Source organism: Camelus bactrianus, chromosome 20 (assembly GCF_048773025.1).
Source record: "Camelus bactrianus isolate YW-2024 breed Bactrian camel chromosome 20, ASM4877302v1, whole genome shotgun sequence".
Classification (NCBI taxonomy): domain Eukaryota; kingdom Metazoa; phylum Chordata; class Mammalia; order Artiodactyla; family Camelidae; genus Camelus; species Camelus bactrianus.
This window is the reverse complement of record NC_133558.1, coordinates 13,249,156-13,276,982: the sequence shown is the minus strand read 5'-3', so window position 1 is coordinate 13,276,982 and position 27,827 is coordinate 13,249,156. Positions and strand designations below refer to the sequence as shown.

General features: G+C 42.8%; 1 protein-coding gene across 1 annotated transcript in view; it reads left to right on the top strand.

Annotated features, from left to right (window-relative positions):
* Positions 1–27,827, top strand: part of MBOAT1 (membrane bound glycerophospholipid O-acyltransferase 1) — a 75,801-nt gene that overhangs the window by 17,340 nt on the left and 30,634 nt on the right. The window contains exons 2-4 of the mRNA XM_010974256.3: positions 20,481–20,626; positions 21,666–21,743; positions 26,881–26,976. Of these exons, the coding sequence (XP_010972558.1) occupies positions 20,481–20,626; positions 21,666–21,743; positions 26,881–26,976 (320 nt within the window). The remainder of the gene's footprint in view (positions 1–20,480; positions 20,627–21,665; positions 21,744–26,880; positions 26,977–27,827) is intronic.

The window sequence follows — 27,827 nt, the reverse complement described above, 5'->3', positions numbered from 1 at the left end:
GAGATGGTTTCCAAGAGGAGAGAGGAGGTGGGGAGTTGGGAGTCAGATGATGGCAGGAGTTGGGGTGTACTGGAAGGGCTTTAAGCCTGGAAGAGGCGTGGCTAGATTGTTGTAAGCAGTTCATACGGTAGAAGATTGTTTGCGTGAGTATAGACCACTCACTCACCACAAACTTTGGAGAGGCTTATAGACACACGGGGGTTAGTTACCCATCCAGGGATTGAGGCTTCGCCCTCAGCCTTGGCCTAATGTCTAGAGTCTGCTCTCCAGAGTAACTGCCCATCTTTTGTACCATGTCTGCTAGTGTGGGCTTCCAGTATGGTCTAGTCTACCTGGGTTGTCACCAACTATTCTCTGCCCACCAGTTGTGAATGGCCTCACTGTAGACAGTGCCCTGTCTTCCCCCTGCCCCTCCCCACCCCATCTGCACAGTGACCAGGGATGCTCTGATCAACAGAGGTGGCTTTGCCAGCCCGGCTGGACTTCCCTGTTAGGGCAGCATCTGGATGGTTCCCAACACGGCTCCCTCCTGGGTAGCCCGGATGCTACATCCCTGCCTCTTCCTGCCCATCTTGCTGTGAGTTATTGTCCATGGATTCCTAAGATCCCGTTCAACTTAAGGAGAAGTGATGTCAGAGATTTTGGAGCTGCATGGCAAACCTTGGGGGCAGCACCTTGCTGGCAGCAGTCACTTGATGGAGTCACAACTGTTCAGATCCTGTTCTTAGCTTTGTTCATTAGTCTAGAGTCTTGCTTTTTGTTGGTGGACTTACACTTGATGGGGCTCAGGGATGGACACCAGCTGAACAGAATGCCATTTTATCTGTTCACTGGGACTCATACAAGTGGTAACCAGGATGGAAATACTGATGTGGGGTTGTCATTCTATTTCTATCCCATATAGGAGACTTTCTCTATAAATTCAAAGTATAATCCGCAGTAAGTGGAGCCAGCTGGGTGGGCATCTGGGGGGGCATGGTGACTGAGCTATGCCGGCCACGTGGAGCCAGCTGCATCATATGGCCATGCCTGGGTCAGATGGTTGAAGCACCTCTTCACCTATAGGGTGCTCATGTGGTCAACTCTTTTTTTTCTTTTTTTCTTTGCTGTGTAATAAAATCCTTGCAGACCTCCCCTTTCTGTCAGCACATTATCTAGATCATAGTACCATGGATTAGATTACGTTTATTTTAGTTGCATTCCAGCCTTGAGGACAGGGCGGCCTGCCAGGTGCCTTGAGTGAGAGAGAAACAAAGGCAACAGAAGACCGGGAGTTCTCTTTGGCTGGCGTCACGGCCTCGCCTCTCTGGACAGGAGTGAGAGATAAGGCCAGGGGATTTTTCCAGTGTCTGGAGAGCACTGTATGTCAACTTGTTCTTTTTAGAAATGTAATACTGACCTTTTCCATTGCGTTTTCTGATTTTTTTCTTCATTGCCGAAAAATTCACCATCGTTTTCCAGAGTTACAGAAACGATCGGGGTTTGGGGGGGTTCCATTTGTACCCTCACCTGTGGGTTGTGAGCCAATTGAGACGTGCACAGGGGTCAGCTAGGGGTCTGGATAACACCTTTGATAGTGAGAAAGCTGAAATGGAGATGTCAGTGTGGTCCTGGGGTTAAGTAAGAGCTCCTGCAACCTAAGTGGAGCTGATTTACCCCAGGGATGGGTGGAGCAGCTGCACAGAGCTGCCTTGGGGGCTTACCCATTGTGGGAGGGGGCAGGGAGACTGGGCAGCCTTTGGGCAAGCATCTCAGGAGAGAGGGCCGGAGAGCGGATCCTCAGTGCATCGCTCCCCTCTTCTAAAGGAAGGAAGGGTCTCCCTAGTGTCAGGCATACCCTCCCTCAGCAGACCGAGTGAGGAGGAGGAGAAAATGGAGCACAGTTTCTTCCCAACGTTCTAGAGATGAGAAGCCTTTGATTATGTATGGGCCCAGGAGGAAAGGTCTGAGTAATCTTGCGTGACTCAGATTCCCCTAACAACTTTGGAGGCAGGCCGATACTCCCATTTTATAATGGAGGAATTTGAGTCATTTGTCTGGGGTCACCCAGATCTATGTAGGAGAGCAGGGACTCAAACCCAAGTCCCCCAGACTGCAAAGCCCAGGCCACGCTCTTCCACCAGGTCACGTATGAGAAAATGTGCATACTGTCATCTCTTCCTTAAACTTACTGTAGGTGTAAACTAGTCTCCCAGCGATCCAAGGCACTAGATCATAAGTATATGTACCTGCGTCCTTTAATCATGCTCTGTTGGAAGCACAGTCCCCCTTTGGATGGTCCCCCTTTTTCATCTGGTTCCCCACGCAGATGTGAGCTCTCTCCTCCGCATGCCCACGGGCTCCCTGTCTCCTGTGTGCGAGGACCGATGATGCGTTAGTGGTCTGTTGTACCTGCTTTACCCCTCTCCCCGGAAGGCGGGCACCACAGCACCTGCCGTTTTTGTACATCTAGCGCCATGGAGCACAGTGCCTGGCCTCGGACGGGCTCTCTGGGACTAGTTATTGAACTGAATAAATGTAAGTGGCTGCTTTTCACTCACTTAAGAGTTCAGGAGAGAAGGAAACAGGAAGAAGAGGAAAAGGCAGCAGTTGAAAATAGAATAACATGGGGGAAGGACGAAGGAGGACAGAAGGGAACTGATAATAAGAGGGTGAAGGAAAAGAAATTTTAAAAAGAAGGAGAAAGGAGAGGTTACACTGCAGGCATCTGGGGAGGGCTGGGACATGCTTCCTCCTCCACCTGAGATGGTCCTACCCCACTGAGTGGCTCTGACCACCCTTGCCTTGGGGTGGTACTTAGGGACAGGTCGCCACAGCAGGGCCCAGTGTGGCCTCTTATGTGGCCAGAGCATCATTCACCATTCATCCCTCTCCGCTGCAGCCACCAGGATGGAAAATACACTCCATGGGCAAGTCCTTTGGCAGCTGCGAAGTAGACAAGGTTAAATGATCTGGTTTCTATTTTTAGCTTGCTGTTAGCACTGCCTAAGACTGATCAGTTCAAGGTAATCATTTGCTACTTTTTCTACTTTAATTATATGTCTCATTAAACTCAGTTTGGGTGACATCAAACTGGTTTCTGGTCCATTTCACTTTCGTTAATTCTTAAGTTTTAAGTTCTAATTGAGCCTTTGTGTACCTCCAATTTGAAAACATTTTACAAGTTTACGTAAGATGTCATTTATGAAATGAAAGTTTTTCCTCAAGTCACTTGTCCATGGATACCCTATATGTTTTTAAATTTAAAAATGAAAATTAACAAAATAATTGGTATTTGTTGGGTGGTAGAGGGGAGAGTTGGTATCATATTTAAAGGCCAGAAATTAGAAAGACGAGAAATTTAAATAATGTTTGGGGCAGCTCAAAGTGGAATTCTGTTGGCAGATTCACCAAGGGCAGGAACTCTTGAGTTTAGTGGGCAAAATATCAGAGCAGCTGATTCTGTGAGGGACAGAATGTGGGGTGCAGGCCATCCAGGGCCACTGGTGGTTATTAGAACAAGAATGCGGTTAGTGAGCTGCCCATGAGGCCTGTCTGAGCATCCAGACTGGGAGGCCCTGGGGAGAAGGCAGGACTGAGCAAAGGGTGGAAACCGGCAGGGCCGGGGTGGGTAAAGGTGGGCAGGAGAATCAGGGAACATACGGAAATGGCCACTATTGTGACCAACGGGGATGGAAATGGTTGGGAAAAAAGAATAAAGGGGAAATTAAAGAAGGTTGGAGGACATTAAACTGCATCAGAGGTTTGTTAAAAAGAGCCCAAGAAGTGTCTACCTTCTGGGCAATGCAAAGATCAGCCAGGCAAGGATCCTTTCTTCCAGGAAGAGACAGTCTAGTCATGGAGCTGACATGTGCGCAGACACTTAGGGTACTGGACAGTACGTGATGGGTGCTGTAGGCTGGCATCAGAGTAAAGGGAAGGCAGGTCTGAACCCTTTTGGTTGCTGTTTGCTGCTTAAGGTAATGACGCAGGAGAGACTGTAACTTCTTGGCGATCAAAGGCCAACTCACAAGTGAAAGGGGACGAAGCACCAGCCTATTTTTAATTGTTGAAACACCAAGAATTAGTGTCTTTAGTAGTGTTTTTATTAACCTATGGGCAGGTAATTTTTTTTTTTTTTTGGCAGGTAATTCTGAATGGTAGGTTAGACTGTTAAAAAAAAATCCCATGTTTCTAATATGTATGAAATATTTTGTAAACTGTCCAGTTCTATTCATCCTTTTAGTTAATAATTACGAAGCTAGACTTCTTTACTATCTTTGAAATGGAGCAAAACCTGATGGTAAATGCCATTATCTCTTCTGCCTCTTAGTCTGGGACAGCTCAAAGCTTCGGCTTTAAGAAAAAATTAGCTTTTACGCACAATGCTGCACTATATTAACCCTGAAACAAACCCCCAAACACACATGCCGACACAATGAAGCTCCAGATAGCTCTTTGCTGACAGCTCTGATGACGCGATCGGGTTCCTCGGTGTGTATTGCAAATAGATGTATCTTTTCCAACAGGGATTTTCTTTTCTTGGATTTCTCTTGAAGAGGAAAATACAAATTTGTCTTAAGAACTTAAGCTTAAAATTCTCCATTTAAGGGGAAGCAGTGTCCCTGCTATCAGATAATTTCTCCCCTGGGCCTTTCTGGCTATCTTATTTTTATTAATTAAAAAACATCTTTTTGGCTGGGTTCTTAAAGGGGACCAGCTTTTAGGGGAGGGAATGGTTTGGATACGTCCCTCTGTTTGCCCTGCTTGCCTGCAGAAGTCTTCATCCTGCATTCAGAAATGCCGGATAGTGGCTTTGCGGTGAACTCTCTCTCGACTGTCCTATTAAGTGATATATCCAGGGTGAATTAACTCGTCTCCTTTGGATGTCACTGCCTCCCTCCTGACAGGCACCCATCATGTCAGTCACGGAAGTAGAAATCAGGGGAATCTTAAAAATAGTAACTAACTTTTTGCTTTGAGAATTCCTCTCCACAATTGGTTACTTGGTGTCTGTTTTTTTTAGCGTGGATCCCATGAGTGGAACTGTTTTCAAGTACTCTTAATTTCCTCCAGCTACTCACAAGAAGGAGCCCTTCCTTCTTGAGCCTGGAGTCACCTCTCCCCTGCCCCCCCACCCCGTGTCACACACAGCAGGGCACGTTGTGATGTGTGGGACCCGGGAGCGGCCGCCTGGAGCTGACCCGTGTGGCAGTGCTGCTCACCCTTCCGCAGAGTGGTGGCCGGGGCACCTGGACTCCTGATATTTTTTTTCCTATTTCTCCCTCACATGTCTTAGTTTTTCTCTTTTGAGCATACTAAACAACATGAACCATATTATGAGGCTCAGGTTGTTTAAACTCTATCTATCTGTCTATTTATTTATTTACTTAAATGGAAGTACTGGGGATTGAACTTAGGACCTCGTGCTTGCTAAGCACTCACTCTGGCACTGAGCTGTACGCTCCCCCCAAGGCTCAGTTTTTTCATGAGAGAAGAGCAAGTGCATCCTTACCACCGGGAAGAGGTGGTCCGCTGACACCCAGGCACGTTGTCCATATACATATGTGTCTTCCTCGGACCAAGGTGGATTTGACAGCACCACAAGCATTGTGATTCATGCCATCACAGGTTTGTTTAGTTAGTGTGCTATCATTTTTAAGATTCCTTCAAACCCTTTGTTTTTTTGTCAAACATGCAAATCTCTGCAGAAGTCCTGACAGTTATTATTAATCCCGTTTTTCATTGGAGTGCACGGTGGCCCTGGGAGGTGGCTGGCCCCAGGTTGTTGGGGCCAACCAGGTAGTCGGAGGAGTTTGGCCCCAGGATGGAGAGGGAGCTGCTTTCCCCCAGCCTGGCGTGTGCTGTGATGTGTAGGACTGGTCCCTTGGGCATCGAGAAGAGGTGGGTAGAGTAGGAGAACATCAGGTTAGACTGGCATTTGCTTTTCAACTCTAGAGAAAGAAATCAAGCAGTTTTCCAGCCAGCAAAGCCAGAGTATAATTTCGCCATTACTCACGTAGCTGTGATCTTCTGTAAAGCCAAGAAGGGAGAGGAGCTGGAGAGTCATTCTTTGGAGCCACCAGGTGTGGGCGCCACTGAGTGATACCTGCTGTGGCTGTCTTAGTGTTCCTCCTTTCTCTCCTAGATTTTCTTTAGCTTTCTTCTCTATGCCTTTTCCCATTCTTATTCATTCATTCTACGGAGATTAAATGCTTATTATGGGCCAGGCACTGTGATAGGGCCCCAGGATCCAGAGAGACCATCACATTCTATTGGAAAAATAATTAGACTTCATCTAGACTTTTAATTGCTTACACTATGCTGCCAATTCTAAGATCTCTGAGTTTTAGAACAGTCTTGTAAGACGCAGCAGTTGAACTATATCCTTTTTGTCTTTTCCCTCCTTATTTCCTTCCCCAACATTTTTGTCTTTCTCCTTTCTCTGTTCTTTAAACACAGTATTCCTAAATATTTACTGGCACTGCCTAGCTCCTCACATAATCCTCAGATTTTAAAATGTGTCTGATTTCTGGTCTGTTTCCTCCTAAGTCAAATAACATTTTAAATTTCTTTTATATCCTATTTATGAACAGCCAAATGTATTTTGACTCTATTTCAGGTATTTTCCAAAATGAGTCATTAATCATTTCTGATGAAATGGTTCCATTCAATTGTGGTATCTTTTAAAAACCTGTTTAAGTCTCTAGGATGATTTTGTGGAATTTTAAGATTTAAATCCTAGATTAACTTGCAGAAGTTTTTTTTTTTTCTTGTATGGGAACTGAGGGCTAGAAAATACCAGTTTCTATTACTCACAGACCACAAAATTCCGATTTTGTGTGACATGGAAGAGACTTGCCTTTTCTTCATCGAGTGTATCCAAGCCAAGCTGTATTCATACATTTCTACACTTTTTTTTTTTGCCATTTTCCCATGTTTTTGTGCATCCTATCATGTTGAAATTTGTATTAAATATACAGTTGATCTATAGATCAAGGTTATATGTATATATATGTACATGTGTATACGTACATACATATTTTACTTTTATGAATTTGCAGGAATTTTCACTGTAGTTGTAGCTTTCCTGGGGATTTACTTCTCTTGGAACAGGAGAACAGGGCATTTGCTATGTACAGATTTGGAAAGGCGAGAAAGGTGATGTCACATTCTGTTTGGTTTTAAGAGCAAGAGTTGAGAAAGCAAAGCAGTAGTTCCTCCTTTGATTTTGGAGGTATAGGATCAGAAAATGCAGGAATCAACTTTTCATAGCAGTTTATACCACAGCGTATTTATCATCTTCTCTTTTGTTTTCCTTCTGTTAAAGAACGTAAAAGGATTTCCTGCGGTCAGCAGTGCTGCTGGGGTTGGATTGATGGGGTTAACTGTAATGCTTTCTGTTGAAGATGGCAGTAAGGATGAGATATGAAAGACATCATCAGGTTTGGTTTTATTAATTACGTCTAAATAGATGTACAGGAAATAACATTGATAATTTTAAAAAGTGACACCTGTAACTCAAAGAACACTTCTGATGACATTACCCGTGGCTCCAGAACAGTCCATCCTTGCATATCAAACTTTCAATAAACATTTTCTGAATGCCTAGTAGAGCCTGGAACTGCATTCTTTACAGAATGAAGAGTAAGCATGGTCTTCAGATCCTTTTATTACTTGTTCTCTGCTCTGCCGTTCCTTTATCTACCTTTTCTCATCCTCCTAAGAGTTGCTGACCAACCTCCCTTGCTCCTGAGCCTACCATTCATTCATTCATTCATTCACTCCAATATTGAGACCCTAACCTATAGCAGGCACTATGGATACATTGATTGAAAGGGTAGACATGACCTCTGCCTTCTCAGGTCATGAGATCATTACAGCACAGCAAGAGAAGATGTGACCGCAGACGCTTAGGGTGCTGTGGGAACAGCAGAAGGGAAGCCTTCCTGGAGGAGTTGCCTTCTAAGCTGAGATTAGAAGGATGGAGGAGGAGTGGAGGGAGGGTTGAGCACTGTCAGAGGTGGGGAGATTAGTTAAGCGGCTGTTGACATCGTCCAGGTGAAATGGATGGTGGCCTGAATTCAGGCAGATGTAGCAAGGGAAGCAAATATTTAAGAGAGATGTAGAAGGTAGATTAATAGAGTGAGGAGATTGATTCTCTTTATTGGGTTTAAGGAAGAGGAGTTCTCTGGTTGCTGGCCTGAACAATTGGGTGGTTGAAGGGCCCGCCCTAAGATAAAGAGGCTTAGCAGAAGGACTGGCTGAGGGGGAGGATGATGAGCTCTGTTAGGACACAGAGAAATTTATGTGTCTGTGGTTTATTCAAGTGCGGATTCCAGTAGGTGAGGGGGTGTATGCGAGGGATTCAGGAGAGACATCTGGGCTGGAGAAGAAGATCTGTAAGTCATCTGCTGGCATTTGGAGGCACAAGATTAGGAGAGATTCTTTGGCATGTGACGTAGCATGAGAAGAACAGCTGCCCTGGGATGTCCCCAGAGGGGACCGTTTTAGCAGGGCGAGCGGCAGGGGCAGCTCACAAAGGAGAGAGTTAAAGAGCGATCAGAAAGGGCAAGACAGCCAAGAGAACGTGGTGTCAGGAAGTCAAGAAGAAAGCAGAGTACAACGCGCAGCATCAAATGTTGCCGAGAACTTGAGGCAGTCGTAGACTGGGTAGCATTCCTGGGCTTTAGCAGACAAGGAGCTGGTAACTTGGTCAGAGCAGTTGTTTCGGAGCGTTAAGGATATGTTGTGATTTATGGCATGAAGGGCAGGTTAAGAAACAGGGTATGATTTTAGGGGTTCTTTGTAATTAAATTTTTAAAATACAAATCCTTCACCCTGCCCCATCTTATGACTCTATAGGTGGGAAAATTAATAAGCACCAAAGATAAGCTTGCTCACTACTTGAAATTTTTTTAACCTGTAGTTGGTCATTTGTTTCTTGCCTTTGAAAACCATTGTCTTGTTTGTTGTTGAGAAGGCTCAGGTTTTTTGTTTTTTGTTTTTTAATATGGATGCACAATTCCTTTGACTCTTGGCCCAAATTGGAGTTCCCCTTTTATTATAAACACATATTTTAGAGAAGGTGATTACATAATAGGAACCAAAATAGCTTAGTTCCTAGGGAGCAGGGAGAGTCACAGATATTCGCACTTTGATGGCCCACGGGTGCACGATGGCTCCAGGTCTTGGGCCTCACCACTCTTGGAATTGTGACATTTGTGTTGTATCCCATCGGGCCCCACAAGAGCTCTATTTTACAAAGGCTAAATGGTGATATGTTTAATTTTCAACTTAAACTGAATTAAAATTAATTCTTTGTTGAGACTTTTGAGAATTTCATAGGAGTCTGAGATAATTGGTCACACCCTAGGGTGTTGCATAAGAAAATATAGCCCTGGTTCTGCATTTTCCATTGTCTCCAAAGATCTCTCACAGTAGCATCTTAAATAGTAAGTAGTATTATGAGCGATGCGAAAGTGGATCTGTCTATGGAGGGCACTTTCTGTGGAGTGGTGAAGTTTTTGCTTTAGTCCACCAGGAAAGAAATTGTTCAGGTTGGGTTTTTTGTTTAGGAGACAACATATTGTTGGGGAAACAGGTGACTTGGGAGTATGTTTCCCTCTCTCTTGTTAAGTAACCTTGCTTAACCTCTCCATTTTTTCCCACTGAGAAAATACTGATGATATTTGTACCTGTTGTCTCCCTAGTGACATGAAACAACCAAACACAGTGCCTGCATGTGTGTGTATAGTTGCTTTTTATAAGAAAGGCGACACTATCGTATTATAGAATAATTGATTCCTGCTCCATGCTGGTTGGGCTTATATTTCTTGATTAATTCTACTATTTCAATTATGTAATGTCTAAGAATTTTTAAATAATGAGGAGATTTTTAAAAAATGTTAGAGTAATGAATATGGCTTCTTTAAAGCGCAGTCATGAGCTCATTTGAATCTCATTTGGGAAAGAAGATGGACTAATTGCATTTTTTACATTCAGGACAGGTGTCTGACTATACAGGAGCTTATTATGCATTTGGTAGGCCATCAGTGGTTGGGGGTGTTCATCATTTCTATGCTTTTTACTAAAGTATGTGCAGAGAAATTGATCAACTCTAGTACATTTGAGATTTTCTCCTTGCCACTGTGTTGGGTAAACAGCTTGATAGAAAACAAAGAAAGAGATAATATCTAGCAATGCATTAAAAAGTTTCTTTTGTATAGTACAGGGAACTATGTTCAATATCTTGTAATAACCTTTAATGGAAAAAATATGAAAACGAATATATGTATGTATATGCATGACTGGGGCATTGTGCTGTACATCAGAAATAGACACGTTGTAACTGACTGTACTTCAAAAAAGAAAAATCTAGCATGCACTGAGCATTTCATGCTGGGTGGGCACAGGGCGAATCAGTTTACATGTATTAACTCACTTAGTTCTGTGAGGGTGGCTGTATTATCATTCTCATTTTACAGAAGAATTGGAGACACAGGTTAAATAACTAGCTAGGGTTGCAGAGCTGGGATCCAGTCCTCAGCCTCTGACCCCAGAGCCTGTGCCCCTAACTCTGTGTTCTGCTACGTCTCAGCACTGTCTGCCCTCCCCCACTGCGGACCTGCAGTGGGCTGAACCTGAAGATATGGACGGCCGACTGTACTCGGCCATTTTATATAAGGGACTTGAGCATCCCCAGATTTTGGTATCTGCTGGGGTCCTCGAACCACAAATACTGAGACACCGTGCTGTTGACTAAACCTAAGTGCATTCATTCATCTGCATGAGTTCCTTTTTACAGTAATGAAAATGTTAGTCTAGTGGCTAATAAATGCACTGGCCAGAGGCCAATAGTAAATGAAAAGGTGCTCAACCAGTGGTCAGGAAACTGCAGATTGAAATTACTATGTTACCAGTTCTTTACCTGACTGGAAAAATCTCTTTAAAGATTCATAGCATCCTCTGCTGGCAAGAGTGAGGGGGTAAAACACACATCCTCATGTGTAACTGGTGGGGCAGGTGGGAGTAAAAAATTATTTCAATTTTTAGAGAAAGTAATCTGCTCATATTTATTAAAAATTTAAATAAATATTCCATTTGATTGAACTGCTAGGAATTTATCTTATAAATTTAAAATCACCAGTACATAAGGATATATGTACAAGGATTTTTTTATGGTGATACTTGTTTTTGTTTTGTTTTTTATTGAAGTATAGTTGATTTATAATGTTATATTAGTTTCAGGTGTACAGCAAAGTGATTCAGTTATGCATATAGATATATATATTCTTTTTCAGATTCTTTTCCATCATAGGTTATTACAAGATTGAATATATTTCCCTGTGTTATACAGTAGGTCCTTATTATCTATCTGTTTTATATATAGTAGTGTGTATCTGTTAATTCCAAACTCCTAATTTATGGGTGTTATTTGTAATGGCCCCATACTGTAAATAATCTGAAAATTTGTATGGAACCAAAAAAGACCCAGAATAGCCAAAACAATCTTCAGAAAGAAGAAAGAGGCTGGGGATATCCTGTGCCTGGATTTCAAACTATACTACAAAACTACAGTAATTAAAACAGTATAGTATTGGCACAAAAACAGACATGTAGATTAACTGAACAGAATAGAGAGCCCAGAAGTAAACCCAAGCACTGATGGTTAAGTAATTTTCAACAAGAATGCACAACAGTAACTGGGGTTGGGAAAGCTGGACAGCCACATGCAAGAGAATGACTGGACTACTTTCTTACACCAAACATAAAAATTAATTCAAGATGGATTAAAGATTTGAATGTAGAACCTGAAACCATAAAAATCTTGGAACACTGGCAGTAAACTTCTTGATACAGTCTTGGCAATGATTTTTTGGATTTGACACTAAAAGCAGAGGCAAGAGAAGCAAAAATAAACAAGTGGGACTCCAACAAGCCAAAACACATCTGCACAAGAAAGGAAACCATTAACAAATGAAAAGGCAACCTATGGAATCAGAGAAAATATTTGCAAATCGTATATAAGGAGTTCATACCCAAAACATATAAAGAACTCATATAAAAATAAAAGGATAAGAAAGAATAAATGTTGGCTAAGTTGTGGAGAAAAGGGAACCCTGTGCACTGCTGGTGGGAATATAAATTGGTGATGCCTTTATGGAAAATAGTATGGAGGGTCCTCAAAAGATTAAAAATAGAACCCATATGACCCAGCAATTTCACTTCTGGGTATTTTTCCAAAGGAAACAAAAAATACTAACTTGAAAATCTATCAGCACCTGTGTGTTCATTGCAGCACTATTTACAATAGCCAAGACATGGAAGTAACCTTAAGTGTCCATTGCTGGATGAGTGGATAAAAAAAAGTGTGTGTGTGTGTGTGTGTGTGTGTGTGTGTGTGTGTGTGTGTGATAAAGGAGTATTATTCAGCCATAAAAGAAGGAAACCTTGCCATTTGTGACAACATGGATGGATCCTGAGGACATTATGCTAAGTGAAATAAGTCAGAATGAGGAAGTCAAATGCTGTATGATCTCACTTTTGTAGAATCTAAAACAAAACAAAGCAGAACTCATAGAGACAGTGAACAGACTGGTGGTTGCCAGAGTTCGGGTTTGGGAGGTTGGTGCAATGGGTGAAGGGGTCAAAAGTTCCAAACTTCCAGCTGTAAAATAAATGTCATGGGGTGTAAAATGGACAGCATGGTGACTATAGTTAATAATAATGTACATTTGAAAGTTGCTACTATATATATTAGATTATTTTCCACTGTAAGTTATTATAAGATATTGAATATTGTTCCCTGTGTTATACAGTAACTACGAGATAGATCTTAAAATTTCTCATCACAAGGAAAAAATGTAACTATGTGTGGCGATGGATGTTAACTAGATTTACTGTATTGATCATTTTATAATATATGCAAGTATCAAATCATGTTGTACAGCTAAAACGAATACAAGTTTATATGTCAATTGTATCTCAATTAAAAACATAAAAGATTATAAAGTTGTCCCCAAACATTACAGTGCTTGTTCAGTGGTGTTTCCTTCAGCAGTGTGTGTCACCTCCTCCCTTTGGCAGACCAGGGTTCCTCACTCAGAACTTCTTTCTAGTTGGGTCTGTCTGACCCCCTGCACCCTGTTTTATTTCCATCCCACATCCACGGCTGCTGGGGAATTTGGAGAAGGTGTGCTGGACTAGGGTCAGGTCGCCTTAGTTCTTGTCCCAGCTCTGATGCTCAGTGGCTGTGTGACATAGGCTGTGAGTGATTGGCCATCTCTGGGCTCCACTTCCCTCATCTGGAAAACTGAGATGTTGGAATTACGGGAGAAGATTGAACTCAGTGAATCATTCCGGGGTGGCTGAACAGATGGACGCTGGAACCAGATTCCTGGAGTTGAAATTCTGGTGTTACTTCTTACTGGGTGTGTGATTTGGAGGAAAATTTCTTAACCTGTGACTTAATGTACACATTTATGAAAGGAATGCCTCAAAGAGTTGTGACTATTGAAGGAGTTACTCAGGCAGAAGGACTCAGAGCTGTGCCTGGGGTATAGAAAGCACCCTAAGTACCAGCTGCTGTTATTATTGTTAGTTAGTATTATTTTTTACTGGCTAACATCGGAATTAATTCTAACGGGCAAATGATATCTCCAGGGGAGGTAGGTGACAGCATGCTTGCGGGCAAGGTTTTTCAGGATGCCTCAAATGGTCCTGAGTCGTATTAAGGCTTCCCTGCCTACGTGGCCAAGGATTATAAGGGTATGATTTATGGGGTGGGAGGAAAGCTGGAGAAAGTTCCTTAAAAGATATCACCCACGCATTTCAAGGTTTTTCTTTGCCATGGCTAAAGAATTGGCATAAATATTTTCCCCTTTGTCTCCATTGAAGTCGGTTTTTAAAGGGTTTTTAATTGTAAATCATAACTAATACATGACATGAAATTTACAGAATAAGGTCAGCCCCATGTCTTCCTGTACAATTTAAACTCTGACCAAGTCTATAGGAATCTTTTCTGAGATAATGAGAGAAGGACTGGATGACTTACTCTGAAATGATGGAAGAAGGCTTGTTTTGTGAATGAAAAAACTCATGGAGAAGGTTTGTGCAAACCTCAAAGGAGAGCTGTTGGAAAGGACTTGGAGCAGCTGATCCAAGGCTTCCCCTGGACAAGGGTGAGGTCTTGAGAGGCCCCAGTGGGTAGTGACTCAGCGTCTCGCTCTAACTCACGGTGCTGCCCTGTAGCTGAGTGTTTCAGGGCCATTTACTTTATGTCTTAGTTTCCTCAGTAACACTTGAGGGTTGTTGGGAAGATTAAATGAGATAATAGATGTGAAGCTTTTAGAATAACAGCCAGCATTTATTGAGCTTAGTAAACATACGTGCTCAGTAAATGCCGACTGTTACTATTTAAAACTTGTGTGTTTGAAGTGCAGGCTAAGGGGTAATGAACTTTCTCAGCACGTGTAAACCCATTATTGGCTAATGAGCTTTTGACATAAGCAGGAGCAGGAAGTTGGCAGCAGCTGGGAAGCCCTCTCAGTCTCTGTTTGTGGGCTGAGAGGTTCCTCCAGGTGAGAAGGAGGCTCTCGCTTATGCAAAGACTCAAGCATCCCTCACTATTTGATTTGGGTCTTGCTAACTTCCCACTTGTAGGAGCAACGAACGTGGAGTCTGTTTCATTCCACGTGTTTGAGTAGAGGATTTTTATTGGGAAATGTTATAGGCTGAATTGGGTTCCCCCCGAAATCCAAATGTCCTAAACCCCAGTATCTCATAACGCAACTATATTTGGAGATAGTGTCTGTAAAGAAGTAATTAAGTTGAATGAGATCATTAGGGTGGGTCCTAATCTAATGACTGCTGTTCTTATAAGAAAAGGAAATTTGGACACAGACATGGACAGTTGGAAGACGACAAGAAGACACAGGGAGGAGACGGCCATCTGCAAGCCAAGGAGAGAGGCCTCAGAAGAAACCAACCCGCCAACATCTTGAATTTGGAGCCTCCAGAGTTAAGAGACGATCAAGCCTTCTGTTGTTTAAGTCCCCCATTCTATGGCACTGTGTTACGGCAGCCTAGGCAGATTAATTCAGGCAGCTACTAAATTCTCCCTGAGTGATTGTATTACTGGGGAGAGTGTTTGGAGTTGAGGGCAAGAGGTACTTTATACTGTGTGAGGACTCAGACCAGGTTTAAACCCCGGCTGTCACTCACTAGCTTTGTGAATTCAGCGGTTGGTACTTAATTGTTTCGTTTTTTTCTTTTCCTCCTATGGGAAGTGGGAGGAAGCTATTTCCTGAAGTTGTGGTGGAGCTGAAATCTCATCAATTATGTAAGGTTTATCACTGGGCCCCCCACATAATAAGCACCCCAAAAACAGTATTTATTGTTACGATGAGACAGAATGTCAGTTGGAAGCTTGGTTGTAAGTTACGCACACTGATTATCAATCTTAAATAATATTTTCTCATCTACAAGCTTGGAAAACATTGGCTTATTACAGACTTAAGAGCATTTCTTGCTGACAGTCCGAGGCGTTTGGAATTAAAGTATAACAAGGGTGTCTTTGAAAGTGCAAAGTGGCTGAAGGCTGTGGGACAGACACTTTTTGTTCCGTGGCACAGAAAGTAATTGCGTGTTTCGTGCTCTCCCCCGGCCACATTTATTTGTAGGAGGCCATGCAAAAGAGCACTGTTTGTGGAGGAGAAACGGCTCGCCTTTAAATAAGGAATTGTTTAATTACATTGGTTTTGTCTTGGAGCATATAAGGCAGTGTTGCTGAGAAAAACATTCCAGGGCTGGACAGTTGCCTGCACCTCACTGGTGAACTACTGGGAAATCACTGTAGGAGGGGAAATAATTTTGGACTGTTAATATTTGCAGTTTGTTAAAAATAGCCTGCTTGCATCTCTTCGTTAGGAGGGAGGCAGTGTTTTGCTCTCCTGGCGAAGTTCGTTTTCTGTTGGAAGAATATGAAGGCCATGGAACAGAAATCCCCAAGCAATGCCTTTCTGGCAGCACGTGAGAGCAGAGATGAAAAACTTCACACTGGAAAATTGCAGCTCAGTTTGACTGGGCTTTGGTGAATTATGAAGTCAAAGCCTTGGCCACGTGTCGTGTGATCTTGCCGTGACTCTGAAATCTCGCGAGAGCTGTGGAAATCGAGCTCTTGCTGAATCTGAGTTGTCAGGCTTGTTTGTGCTGAAGAGTCTGATGAAAACGGCTGTGCTCTACCGTCTCCTTGTGCAGAAGGGCCCACGCCCTCCTTTAATTGTGGAGGGCGTTGTTGTTGGGCATCACGAATGAAAGTGCAGCTTTCTTTCCCGCTCTGGAGAGAGGGCATCGGTAGAAAAGTAAAAACTTGGCACACTTGCCTTCTAAATGTGAAGGTTTAGTAAATGTGGAGATACCTATTTCCATCTTTTTTGACCATCCACATTGTTAGTTCTGACATCTTGCCACTTATAAAGGTGTTTTTAAGGTGAAACTTTTTTACAGGTTGACTTTTGTTTATGCTTAACTCCTCTCTAAAATTTATAGTAGGTGCTAATGAATGCAACCCTGAGCATAAAGTAGAATTAAATAAGGATTGTTGTGAGTGGGGAGGGGACAGCTCAGGGGTAGAGCACATACTTAGCGTGCACGAGGTCTTGAGTTCAACCCCCAGTACCTATAAATAAATAAATAAACAAACAAACAAACAAACCTAGTTGCCTCCCCCCCCAAATGATTGTTGTGAGCTTCTTAGAGTGCCCTGATTGTAGTTGGGGTGTGTGTGTGTGTGTATGAGAAACTCCACATGGGAATTAAAATTACACACTGAAAAAAATTTTACCAAGAATTTGCCTAGATTCCTGTCAACCTGATAAAATAGCCATATTCAGTTTTGCATGTTATCTTGGCCTTTTTCCATATGCCACTATTTTTTTTAAATATTATTGTACATGTCCATATAGTAGTATATTCTGCTTTTTATTAGTTACAGCAAATGGCTTTCATTTTATTATAGGTGCTTTATTATGCCCTTTTTTACTGTACTGAATGGGTTTACCATTAATTACTTGGCCTCTATTATCCTATGTGTAGGTAGGTTACTTAATTTTGTCTTATAAATAATTCCTCAACATTTTTTTCAGCATTTAGCTTTTCATCGTCCAATGAATAAACTTCCAGGCATTGGTCAAGAGTATGGCTTACAGCAAACACTACCATATTTCTTTTGAAAAGGATTATCATACAAGTTGCATCCTTTAGTTTGTTTCATGTGTTGACCAGTGTCTTTACTAATCGTTGAGCTTTTAGCTTCCTCCTTGCTCCTAGAAATAATACTGAGGTGTGTGCGTATGTGTTTTTTTGGTATGTAAAATTTTGTGCACATTTCTAATAGTGGTAGTCATAGTGGGTTTAAAATTTATAGCCACGACAGATATCCAAAGAATGGAACTTTAAAAAATTTCTCCTTAGTAAACTTAATTCAGCTTTCAGGCTAAATTGCCAGTTTTAGGCAGCTCACCTCTCATTTAAGGCTGGCTATATTAAAGGTATGTCTCCCTCTGCACCTGGGAATGAGCTAGGCCCTGAAGGGTCTGCAGACCTTGCTGGCCTCTGCTTGGGAGGAACCCATCCTTGTGGTCTTGGGTGTTGACCTCTGGCTGCTACATCATCTGCCGTTCCCTACAGCCCCTTCCGTGGCTGCTCGGTCCGACTACAGACCCTCTCAGGCCTGCTGGCTCTCAGCTGGCCTCTCTGCTGTTTTCAGAGCCCGGGAGAGGGGCCTGTGTGATGCCTCCTGGAAGGAGTCCTCTGCAGAGCTGGCCACCTCCCCAGGCTGCATTCTGAGAAGCGAGGCAACCATCTCTTCTACTGTGATACCTGCATCCTTCCTCCAGACTTCCCGAGGGATCCCATCCACTTCCGTGGTCTCAGCTCCTTGGCTCTTGCCCTTCTGCCCCCACATCTAAGTGCCAGTCATGCCCCGCTGCAGCCCTCCTTCAGTTCGCTGGCCAAACTCTTTATCAACCTTGGTGCTAAAAATAGCTCTTACATCATGAAGGGCTTTTCTTTCCCTCTGGGATTATGGTAGAGACTCCATGCTTTAAATTCTTTCCTTTTGCTCTGAATCTCTGAAGATAACCTTTCAGAATTCAGAAGGAAAAAGGAATCTTACCTAAGTTTCTGGAGACTGCTTTGACTTTGAGATTTATCTCTGCTTTGGGTTTACAAAAGTCTACTCAGAAACTGGAAAACGCCGAATTTGGCTCTTTTGTCCCAGGCTGCATCGCCTCTCTCTGTGGAAGTAAAGCACACGGAACTCAGGCAGCTGCCTAAATGATGGGCGGGCAAGGGGCTCAGTCCACGGGCAGCAGGGAGGGGACTGAAGAAGCCAATTCTTAGCAGCTCAGCAGTAATGACCGCATATTGAGTTTAATCTGTGCATAATTTGTGTGTTTATTTAGTAGAGAACAATATTAATAGCAGGTGCTTTAATTAATTAATAGTCCATGCCAGGATTGCTTTGAGTGATCTTCTATATTAACTTCTTTAGTCTTCAAAACAATCTTGTGAGGTAGCATGACTATTATTACCTCCACCACGTGGACTGGGAGCCAAAACAAAGTGAGCTTGGTAACTCTTCAGCCAGGAAGTGGTGGACCTGGGTCTTGTAGTCCAGGAGTCTGGCTCAGCTGGTAACCAATGGATCTGTTGCTGGTCATGGCTGAGAGGTCACAGGTACTTAATTTGATTATTATTGAAGGTAGATCTTTTTCTCCCAAACTTGCATGTGCATCACAGTCACTTGGGGGCCTGATAAAACCCAGATCGCTAAGCCCACCCTGGGAACGTCATATGTAGTGGGTCTGGGGAGAACGTGCATTTCTAACAAGTTTCCAGGTGATGCTGCTGCTGCTGCTGCTCAGGGGCTATACTTTTGAGAACTGCTGCTCTAGCCGCCAAATCATTCCTCACGTGCAGGGACGCTCAGTAATTACTGGCCAGCCAAAAAGAATGGAGCCAATTTCCCCTTGGTTGCTCTCCTGAGTAGCTATGTTCTGCTGTGACTGTGGGCTGGTCCCTGGGCAGAGAGGTGGAAAGAACATGTGATTGATCACTCACAGACGGTTGTGACTCTGATTTTCTCATTGCCAATTCCTTTATGTTCTGAACCTTGCTGAGATGGTTATTTTTCTATTTCTGTCTCTCTCTCTCTGCATGCGTGTGTGTTGTTGGTTGTGCATTTAGGCTGTTAAGAGCTATGACCACATCCTGCAGACTAGGATCCCACTTCACATCCTCTCTTGTCTTTCAAGGTGGAATGTCGGAGTGAGGCAGTAACAGGAATTCGTTTTTGGAAAGACTGGCAGAGAATGATCTCCAAATAGAAGGGAAACCCAGCACAATTTTTAAAAATAAAATAAAAATGCAGAACAAAAATTAATACTCTGCAAGTATTATTTTCTATGAATGATAAGGAGTTTAAAGTATTCTTTTTTTTTTTTTAATTGGGGAAACAAATGAGCTCAGGTCGAGCTGACATTGGCTCCCTCCGCCCTCCCGCAGAGCATAACCCTGATGAATTTCCCCAACAGCCACAGTTTTCTGTAGCGCGAGAAACTGCCGAGGCTGAAGTGGAGGGTCTATTCAGATATCTATATCCTTGGTCCCTTCTAAAAAGCAAACTGATACTGAAGTTTTCATCTTGAATACTCAGTTTAAACTGCTTTTCTGGTGTAAATTAATGGTTAGACCACTGAATGTATTTTGATTTTGAGTTAAATCAGCTGATCATTCCTAAGGGTATCAGGGAATTATTTTATAGTTTCTTTTAGGTAAAATATTTTTGAAAGAGAGGTCACTGAGATTTTTCTAAGGAAATGCGATACCTATTTTGCATAACTGGATAGTATTGGCATTGGAAGTTGAATGCAGGGCTGTTTCTTTTTTTTTCTGGATCTTTAGTGTCACACCTGGGGTTTGAACAATGCTCTTACTTATTTGGTGTTAATTTAAAAGGAGAAAAACGAGAATCAGAAAACAGCTGATGATTGCTTTGGAGAAGCATCTGATTTCTTAGGTACCAGTGAGGGAAGCCGCATGGCTTTGACTCATCTGCATCTCAAAAAGAACACGTTCTTTATCTTAGGATAATACAGGAGGGGAGGTGGAGGGAGGGAAAGACACCCAGCAAAGTGACGTCACAATCAGCTAAGGCTGTTTCCAATAAAAAGTCTCCTGTTGGTCGATGAGAAAGCAACCTTGGCTAGTCTCCAAGGATTGGAGGAGAGACTTTTGGGCTCCTTGACTTCTTATACCAGACAAGGGTAAGGTTATCTTTTCAATCTCTCGTAGCTCCTCTAAATGAATGCTTTACTGAGGGAAACATCCAAATCCAAGTCGGAGATGCACCTTGATGAGGAGATCAGAAAAAAAGTAGGGAAAGTTCACACGCAGGCCAACAGTACAGGTTCTGACTCTCTCCTTTTCCCCCGCAGGTGAATTTTGTGGCCTGCCAGCTCCTTGCTTTGTGTGCTGCTTTCTGGTTCCGCATCTACTTAAGTCCCGGTAAAACCAGTCCCCATGTCCGGCATGCATTTGCTACCATTTTTGGCATCTATTTTGTCATCTTTTGTTTTGGCTGGTGAGTAGGAGCCTCCCAAATTCTAATATTTATCGTTTGGGTGTTTTGTGGCAATATTCTTAGCATTTCCCAGGCACTAAAGAAAAATGATATTTATTCTTATTGTAAAATAATGGGGATGTTGCAGGAATCTCCCCTTACCGTTAAGAACCTGGAACCAATAAACTACTTATTTGAAGTCAATTTGGTGAATTCTTCTTAAAATTAGACATCTGCTGATCTCACCCTGAGTCATGTAAATGGAATGTTATGATATTTTATTTTCCCAACAAGGAACCTTTCCTAACTGTTGGAGATATTAGTGTTTTTCTTGCGTCACTGCTAGAGATAAGAGCAATAGTTTTAGTGCTGATCTTAGGGAATGTGTCATTCTTTAACAGAGAAACCCTGTAGAGTAGACTTTTCTTTACTAGGTAAGCCGAGTAAACACCCTGGGTGTGGTACTTCTTGAGGAAGAAATTTTAGGAATGAACATTTCTAGAAGTATAAGTTAACGGAATTTGTTCAGGATTCTGGAATATTGCTCTTCCCGTCTTTAATGAAAATTTGACAAAGAATGATGAGTATTTTGAATTACCACCAAGTAAGAGTGTTGGTATCTGGGGCAGCTCAGCTTTGATCTTAGTTCTTTAAAATAAAAATAGTCCTGGAGTGCTCTACACTGGAATTTGACACAACATTGTAAAAATTATTATAAATCAATAAAAAATGTTAAAAAAAATAAAATAAAATTTGCTCTTGATAACTTAGTAGACTGAAAAAAAAAATTAAAAAAAAGTCCTGGGAAAAAAAAAAAGAGCTCTCTTCACTGCAGTTGGCCGACTAGGCCATGATTTCCTAGAGTCGTTTCAAGATACGGTATCTTAATTACATAAACAAAAACACTTGATTTATTTTCTCTTCCGTAAACCTGAGTTAATTGACCATTTGCTTTTCGGCGGGAGTGGAGGTAGAGTGGCAGTGTGGGTGGCTGAGAGGTATGTTAACCAAAATTTACTCAGTGTTCTCTCTCCCTCCCCTGTTCCGTGGTGTATTAAAGGTACTCTGTGCATCTTTTCGTGCTGGTGCTAATGAGCTACGGAATCATGGTCACTGCAAGTGTATCCAACATTCACAGGTAAGACCCTGGGAATGAACAATGCACGGTGAGGTTTTTCATGAACTTTGAAATGTATTTCCAGGATAAAGAGGTACCCGTCCCTGTTGGCCATATCCTGAGTCCTCCGGGATATCAGAAGGGAGGGATGAGGTCTTAATTGCTCGGAGTCTCCAGAGAAAGCTTTACTTAAAAAAAGCATGATGCAAACTGGGACTCAGGTGAAGGAGAGTCTGTTAAAATTAGGCAGCCTTATTTGTGATAGCACCAACCTGGAAACAACCCGCATGGTTACCACAACGGACCACTACTCAGCGATAAAAACGATGGGATGATTGACACACACCGTGACATGGATGAATCGCCAAATAAACATCCTGAATGAAAGAGGCCACACAAGTTCTGTTCTCAGAAGTGCAAACTAACCTCTGGTGACAGAAATCAGATCAGAGGTCACCGCGGGTGGGGTGGGTCAGGGCGATGTGAGAGGGGAGCCCACGGGGCCCGAAGCAGCCTGGGTGGGGGCGACGGGTTTGTCTGTTATCTTGGATTTAGCTGTGGTTTTCTGAGTATGAAATATGTCACAACTTTGCATACTTTAAAGGTGTCCAATAAAACTGTTAAAAAAGGAAGAAATATTCTATTATGATATTTTGATTTCAAAGTAGAGAAGTAATTTAATTCTACCTTGACGGCTCCATGCTTGGACAGCCAGCGAAGATCCCTGGAGTGTCTGGCTGGCATTGTCTCTGTTTCCCATGGTCTTTCTGAAACCTCAGTATTAATCTGGCCTTTCAGTAACACTGGAATGTGAGCTCTGTGAAAACAAAGACTTTTCTCTTTTGTTTGCTGTTGTACCCTCGGAGCCTAAGATAATACCTGGCACAAGTAAAAACTCAATAAATATTTGTGGAATGAATGACTGAGTATATTCGAAAAGACACTTATCCTTCTATGACTTCCTTTCCAGAGGCTTCTCTGAAAAAGGAGATGCCTTATTTCAGCTTCTGAAGGCTCTTTGATAAGACTACTAGCGCAATAATTTTCTGAAAGCATTGGAATTTAATTTTTTAGGTGTAATCTTATAATTACTCTCAATAACTTTCTGGTTTTCAAGGAGAAATCTTTTCTGCCTGCTTTTAACTTGTACAGACACTCCACTTCGTATCCAGATGAGCTCTGGAGATCTGATTTCTAGTCATCTCTCTTCTAAGTGCCCTTCAGAAGGGAAATAGGAAATCTGTATTTCTAATATGGTAAGGATGGGTTTTGGAAATTCTTCATAATATGACAAAGTGCTTTTTTCAGTGGGAGGTAAAAATGCCTGGCTTTTCCTAAATGTGCTGTTGGAAGCAATTAAATGATGAATAAAAATGTCATTGCATCTCTAGAGCATATTTGTCGTCTTCCCCCACACTTGTGTGATGCTGAGGGGGTGTGGTCCATTTTTCAGAGGGTCAAGCTCTGTTTCCAGGTTCACTGTGTTAGTCTCTGGCCAGGAATGGAGTCCTCCGGCCTTGGCAGACCCAAGCCCTTTACAGACAGGCTTTCTGTTTCCCCACAATAATATTGTGGTAGCAGAGGGCCATGTCATAAGACCGAAAGGGAAAAATACCAGAACAAGTTTCTGCCCCTCTTTTTTTGCTGTGTGGTTGCCAGTACTGCAGAAGTAGGGAGTGGTTCACATTTCCCGATGGAGGGAAGTTGTTTCCTCTTGCCGCTGAGAAAGATCACTAGCCTGGAGTCAGGAAACCTGGCTTGCTAGCAGTGTGAGTATGGAAAAGCCAGGCAACTCCTCTGCACGTCAGGTTTCCCGCTAAATGTGGGCTTTGTGGTGGTTTGAACTTGTTCTCTTGAAGACCAGGATTTCTGGGTTCTTTGTGAATACTTTTCCTCTTGCCGTCACTGCGTTATGAGTTCTCTCTGACGGCTGAGGAAGAGGAGAGGAGGACGAGCATTTGCTGCCATGTGGAACTGACCCACTTCAGGACTGACTGTGGTTATTCAGGATTTGTCTAGAGAGTTCTTGGGGTACCATGTCCACTTCCTCCCTAAGCCACTATGTTGGGCAGAAACCACAGGCATTAATTTACTTTATATGAACCAACTGGAACAGAATATAGTACCTCCTAGGACGGAAGGCCTTCTATGGGAACTTGATGATAATTACCAAGTTTGCAATGCTTGCTTGGTGCCAAGGGCTAGACCAAGCTCTTTTAAATATATTATGTTTCATTATTTTTGATGTAAATGATATACTAAATAGGAGTTTATGATTTTTAAATTAATTTCTATATTTATATTTAAATATAAATATTTTTATATATTATACATTTATATTTATAGTTAAATATATTTTATATTATACACTTATATTTATACTTAAATATAAGTATATTTAACACATTTGTTATATATTTATATTAAAATATAACTATATTTGATGTTTATTTTATTATATATGCATTATATATGCATTATATATGCATTATATATCATATATAATTATATATATGATATATATTATTACGTTTAATATTGTCTACCATTATTGCAAATATATTCTTTCTAGGACAACTCCATAGGATATAATTTTTTTTTCTGAGATGAAAAATTTGAAAGCTCAGAGAGGTCAATCTGTATACAGTTCAGTGAGTTTTCACAGAGTAAATACACTCCTGGAACCACTACGCAGGCCAGTAAGGGTAATGTTACCATCACTCATGTTCCAGTCTCTACCACACCCTCCTTTCCTAACATGACTACTGTCCCGACTTCTTACACCACAGATTAGTTTTGCCAGTGCTGGGATCTGAACTCATGTTGGTCTGTCTCCAGAATACATGCTCTCTGCCGCTCCTGGATTCCTTAGATGTTTCAGGTTTGTCCAGGGCATGAGTGCATTGCCCTCTTGTTTGGGGATGCAGTACTTGGCCCCAGCCTTGATAAGTGGGTCGTATTATAACAACTGAATTGAACTGGCTTTTCTCTCTTGGCGGGGGGGGGGGGGGTCACGGCAAGGTTGTGTCTAGCTCCTGTGGAGGAGAAAGAGGAAGCAGAGGCGTGGCTGCACTTGAAAGGGTCCTGGAAGAGTGTCTTGAATCTGCTTGTGCTTCTGCCGTGACCCTTGTGAACTGGCTTAAGAAAGGGACTAGGAGATGGGGGCAGAAAGACCTAACTCCATTCCATGGCTTCAGCTCCTCGGGGAGCTGGGTTTTCTTATCATTTGCTTTGTGCACCATCTTCTTGGTTTGGAGAGGGTTAAGGATGAACCCTGGGTAGGGAAAAATTGTCTTTTGTGTGGTAACATCTTTGTTTGCCAGTGATGGTAAAGAGAAAGTAAAGTCACGGGGCTTTAGAGTTTACAGAACCCCTTCACGCTCAGCCGGCTTTCCCTTGCTACCAAGTGAATTTTTATTCACTACTTGACTGTTCCTTCGGTTGATCTAGTCTTCATGAGCGGTTTTAATGTGAATTTGTGAATTTCAGTATAATTTAATATCAGGATATATATCTTCCCTGTTTTATGACACATGTTTAAAAGTCATCCCTCCTGAATTTATGTCGGTTTCTGATGAGTGTCTGAACCATTACAGATGTTTAATGTTCTCATTTCAGTTCATCTCTACTGACAGTTAAGTGAACCCCTCCTGTGGCCAAGGGTTGGGATGCTCAAGGTCACAATGAGTTGGGGAAACAGATACACACATAGACTTTTAATATTATAATTCTGTATGTTAACCTGTTGCACTGGAGACATGCAGGCAGTGGAGCGATGACTTGTGTTGGGAGTGGGGGTGGGATGAGCAAGGCTATGCCAGGTGACGTGGGAGCTGAGTCTTCTGATAATTAGGCAGTTTCCAGATAGACCATAGGGTGGAGAAAAGAGTTGCAGGCAGAGGGAGGAGCACGTGGAAAGGGATCTGGCCTGAAAATGCAGGATGGAGTTCTGGAAAGGGAGCAGTCCAGGGCGGTTTAACCTGGGTGGACATGGAGCGTGGCTGGAGGGGGGTCCGGGGAGACAAGGCAGAGCTCAGCCTGGGAAGCACCTTGTGTGCTGGGTTTGGGAGCTCTGATGCGACTAGATGGGGGCCCACCGGAGACTTTTAAGACAAATGACATTTTAGTTGTTTGCTCATGCTACATACACACCAGTGGTGAATGGAACACACATGACCGCCCTTGGCTTGATGGAGCCTTCAGGCTACTAAGGGAGACAGTAGTTAATCAGATTATCACATAGCTTTATAAGTACAAATTGATGAATTTAAAAAATTTTATTTGTTGCTTTATTACATTTTTACGTTTATTTGGAGGGGGAGGTAATTAGATTTATTTTTTTTTTTTCCTTAATGGAGGTACTGGGGATTGAACCCAGGACCTTGTGCATGCTAAGCACGCACTCTACCACTTAGCTATACCCTCCCCTTGATGTTCTGAATGGTGCACATGTATATGTGTGTGCATTACTAGTTTATACTAGAGGGTGGGTCAGGGCCCGTCTGCGAAGGAAGCCAGGGAGTGCACGTGAGCAGGTGGTAATTGAAGCCTTAGACATCGACAGGGAGGGTCCTGAGCCGAGCACTTGGGGATGCTAACGCCGAGGGAGTAGATGGAGGAAGATGAGCTTAGCAAGAGCCTTGAAGGAATTAACCAGAGAGATGGGAAGAAACCAAGGAGCATGGAAGCCAAGAGAACAAAGTGTCTCAGGAAGGGAGTGGTTGGCAGTATGGTGATGGTTTGTGTATTAGGAAGATCATTGTGTAAGCAGGTTGGTTTGTGCAGAGGAGAATCTGAACGCAAGACCTTACAGGTCCGCGTTTCCCAGCTCTGGCTGCACATTAGAGTTGCACCTGCCAGGTGTGCCCCATACCAATACCAATAAAATCAGAGTACCTGATGGGTGAGGCTGTGGGCTCTCCAGGTGATTCCATTATGCTGCCAAAGTTGAGCAATACGGCAGTGGTCCAGGTGAGAAAGGATGAAGGGCTCGGGGTCGTGGATGTGACAGTGAGGGGAGGGGATAGGCTGAGATGTAGATAGGACTTTGTGACCAGTTGCCTGGGTGTGGTGGGGTGAGGGAGAGGAAGAAGGGAAAATGGACTGAGCACACTGTTGTCATGCACAATAATCTGATCCTCTGTGTTCTTGGTTCCAGATACTCCTTTTTTGTAGCAATGGGATACCTTACAATATGCCACATCAGCCGGATATACATCTTCCACTATGGAATTCTCACTACAGATTTTTCTGGGTGAGTATCTTGATTTGGTTGAGGCCAGCTGAACTGCTGACTTTGAATCAGTCCCTTGGGGTCTGTAAAATGTGCACAGAAGAGTCATCTGGGGCTGGTTACATTGGCTGGTAAGACTGTGCTAATGAATTTAGTTCTGAGGATGTGCGTGTAAGTTATATCAAGTATATCTGGTGGATTCCTGCTGACATGGAGGACAGGGGATTTTGTTGTTGCTGCCGAGTGCCGAAGTATAGATGTCAGATCTTTACGAAGAGTAATGGAAAGAGTGAAAGCACCTGCTTCTCTGACTGACCATGATGGGTCTGAACAGATACCAGTGAACCCTGAAATGAGTCCAGAGGAGTTCCCACTGCCTTCATTTGCAGCCCTGGGAAGCCTGTGGAACTATGTACTTCCCTCTCTGTGACTCCAGGAGTCCCTTACTTTCTCCCCCTGCGTGCTGGCGTAGTTGATAGGAGTTTGGGAGCATTCTACAGAAGCTGTAATGTCATCACCCCCCTGTTCAGTCATCTAGGGAGCAGGGGATACGGAGGGGCAGAAGCAACAAGCGGATGAGGAAGTCCGGCCTGAGCCTCCTGTGTCTCCCTCAGCTTGCTGGGGCCAGGCCCCGGGCTGCACAGTTTGCATTGTATGTTGGTGCCCCCTGTTGTTGTGCAAGACGGCAGTCCCGGCCTAGGTTGCGGCTGATTGGAAGTTTGCTGTGCTTGGATTCTCCGAACCTGCCAAACTGCTTGCTTGTCTGAATCCTTGCTTTCCTAGGATGTATATATTATAAGTGGATTTGTATTATAAGCAAAGGATTGATGAAAATATGAAGTATAACTTTTTGGATCTAAAATTACCTGTTG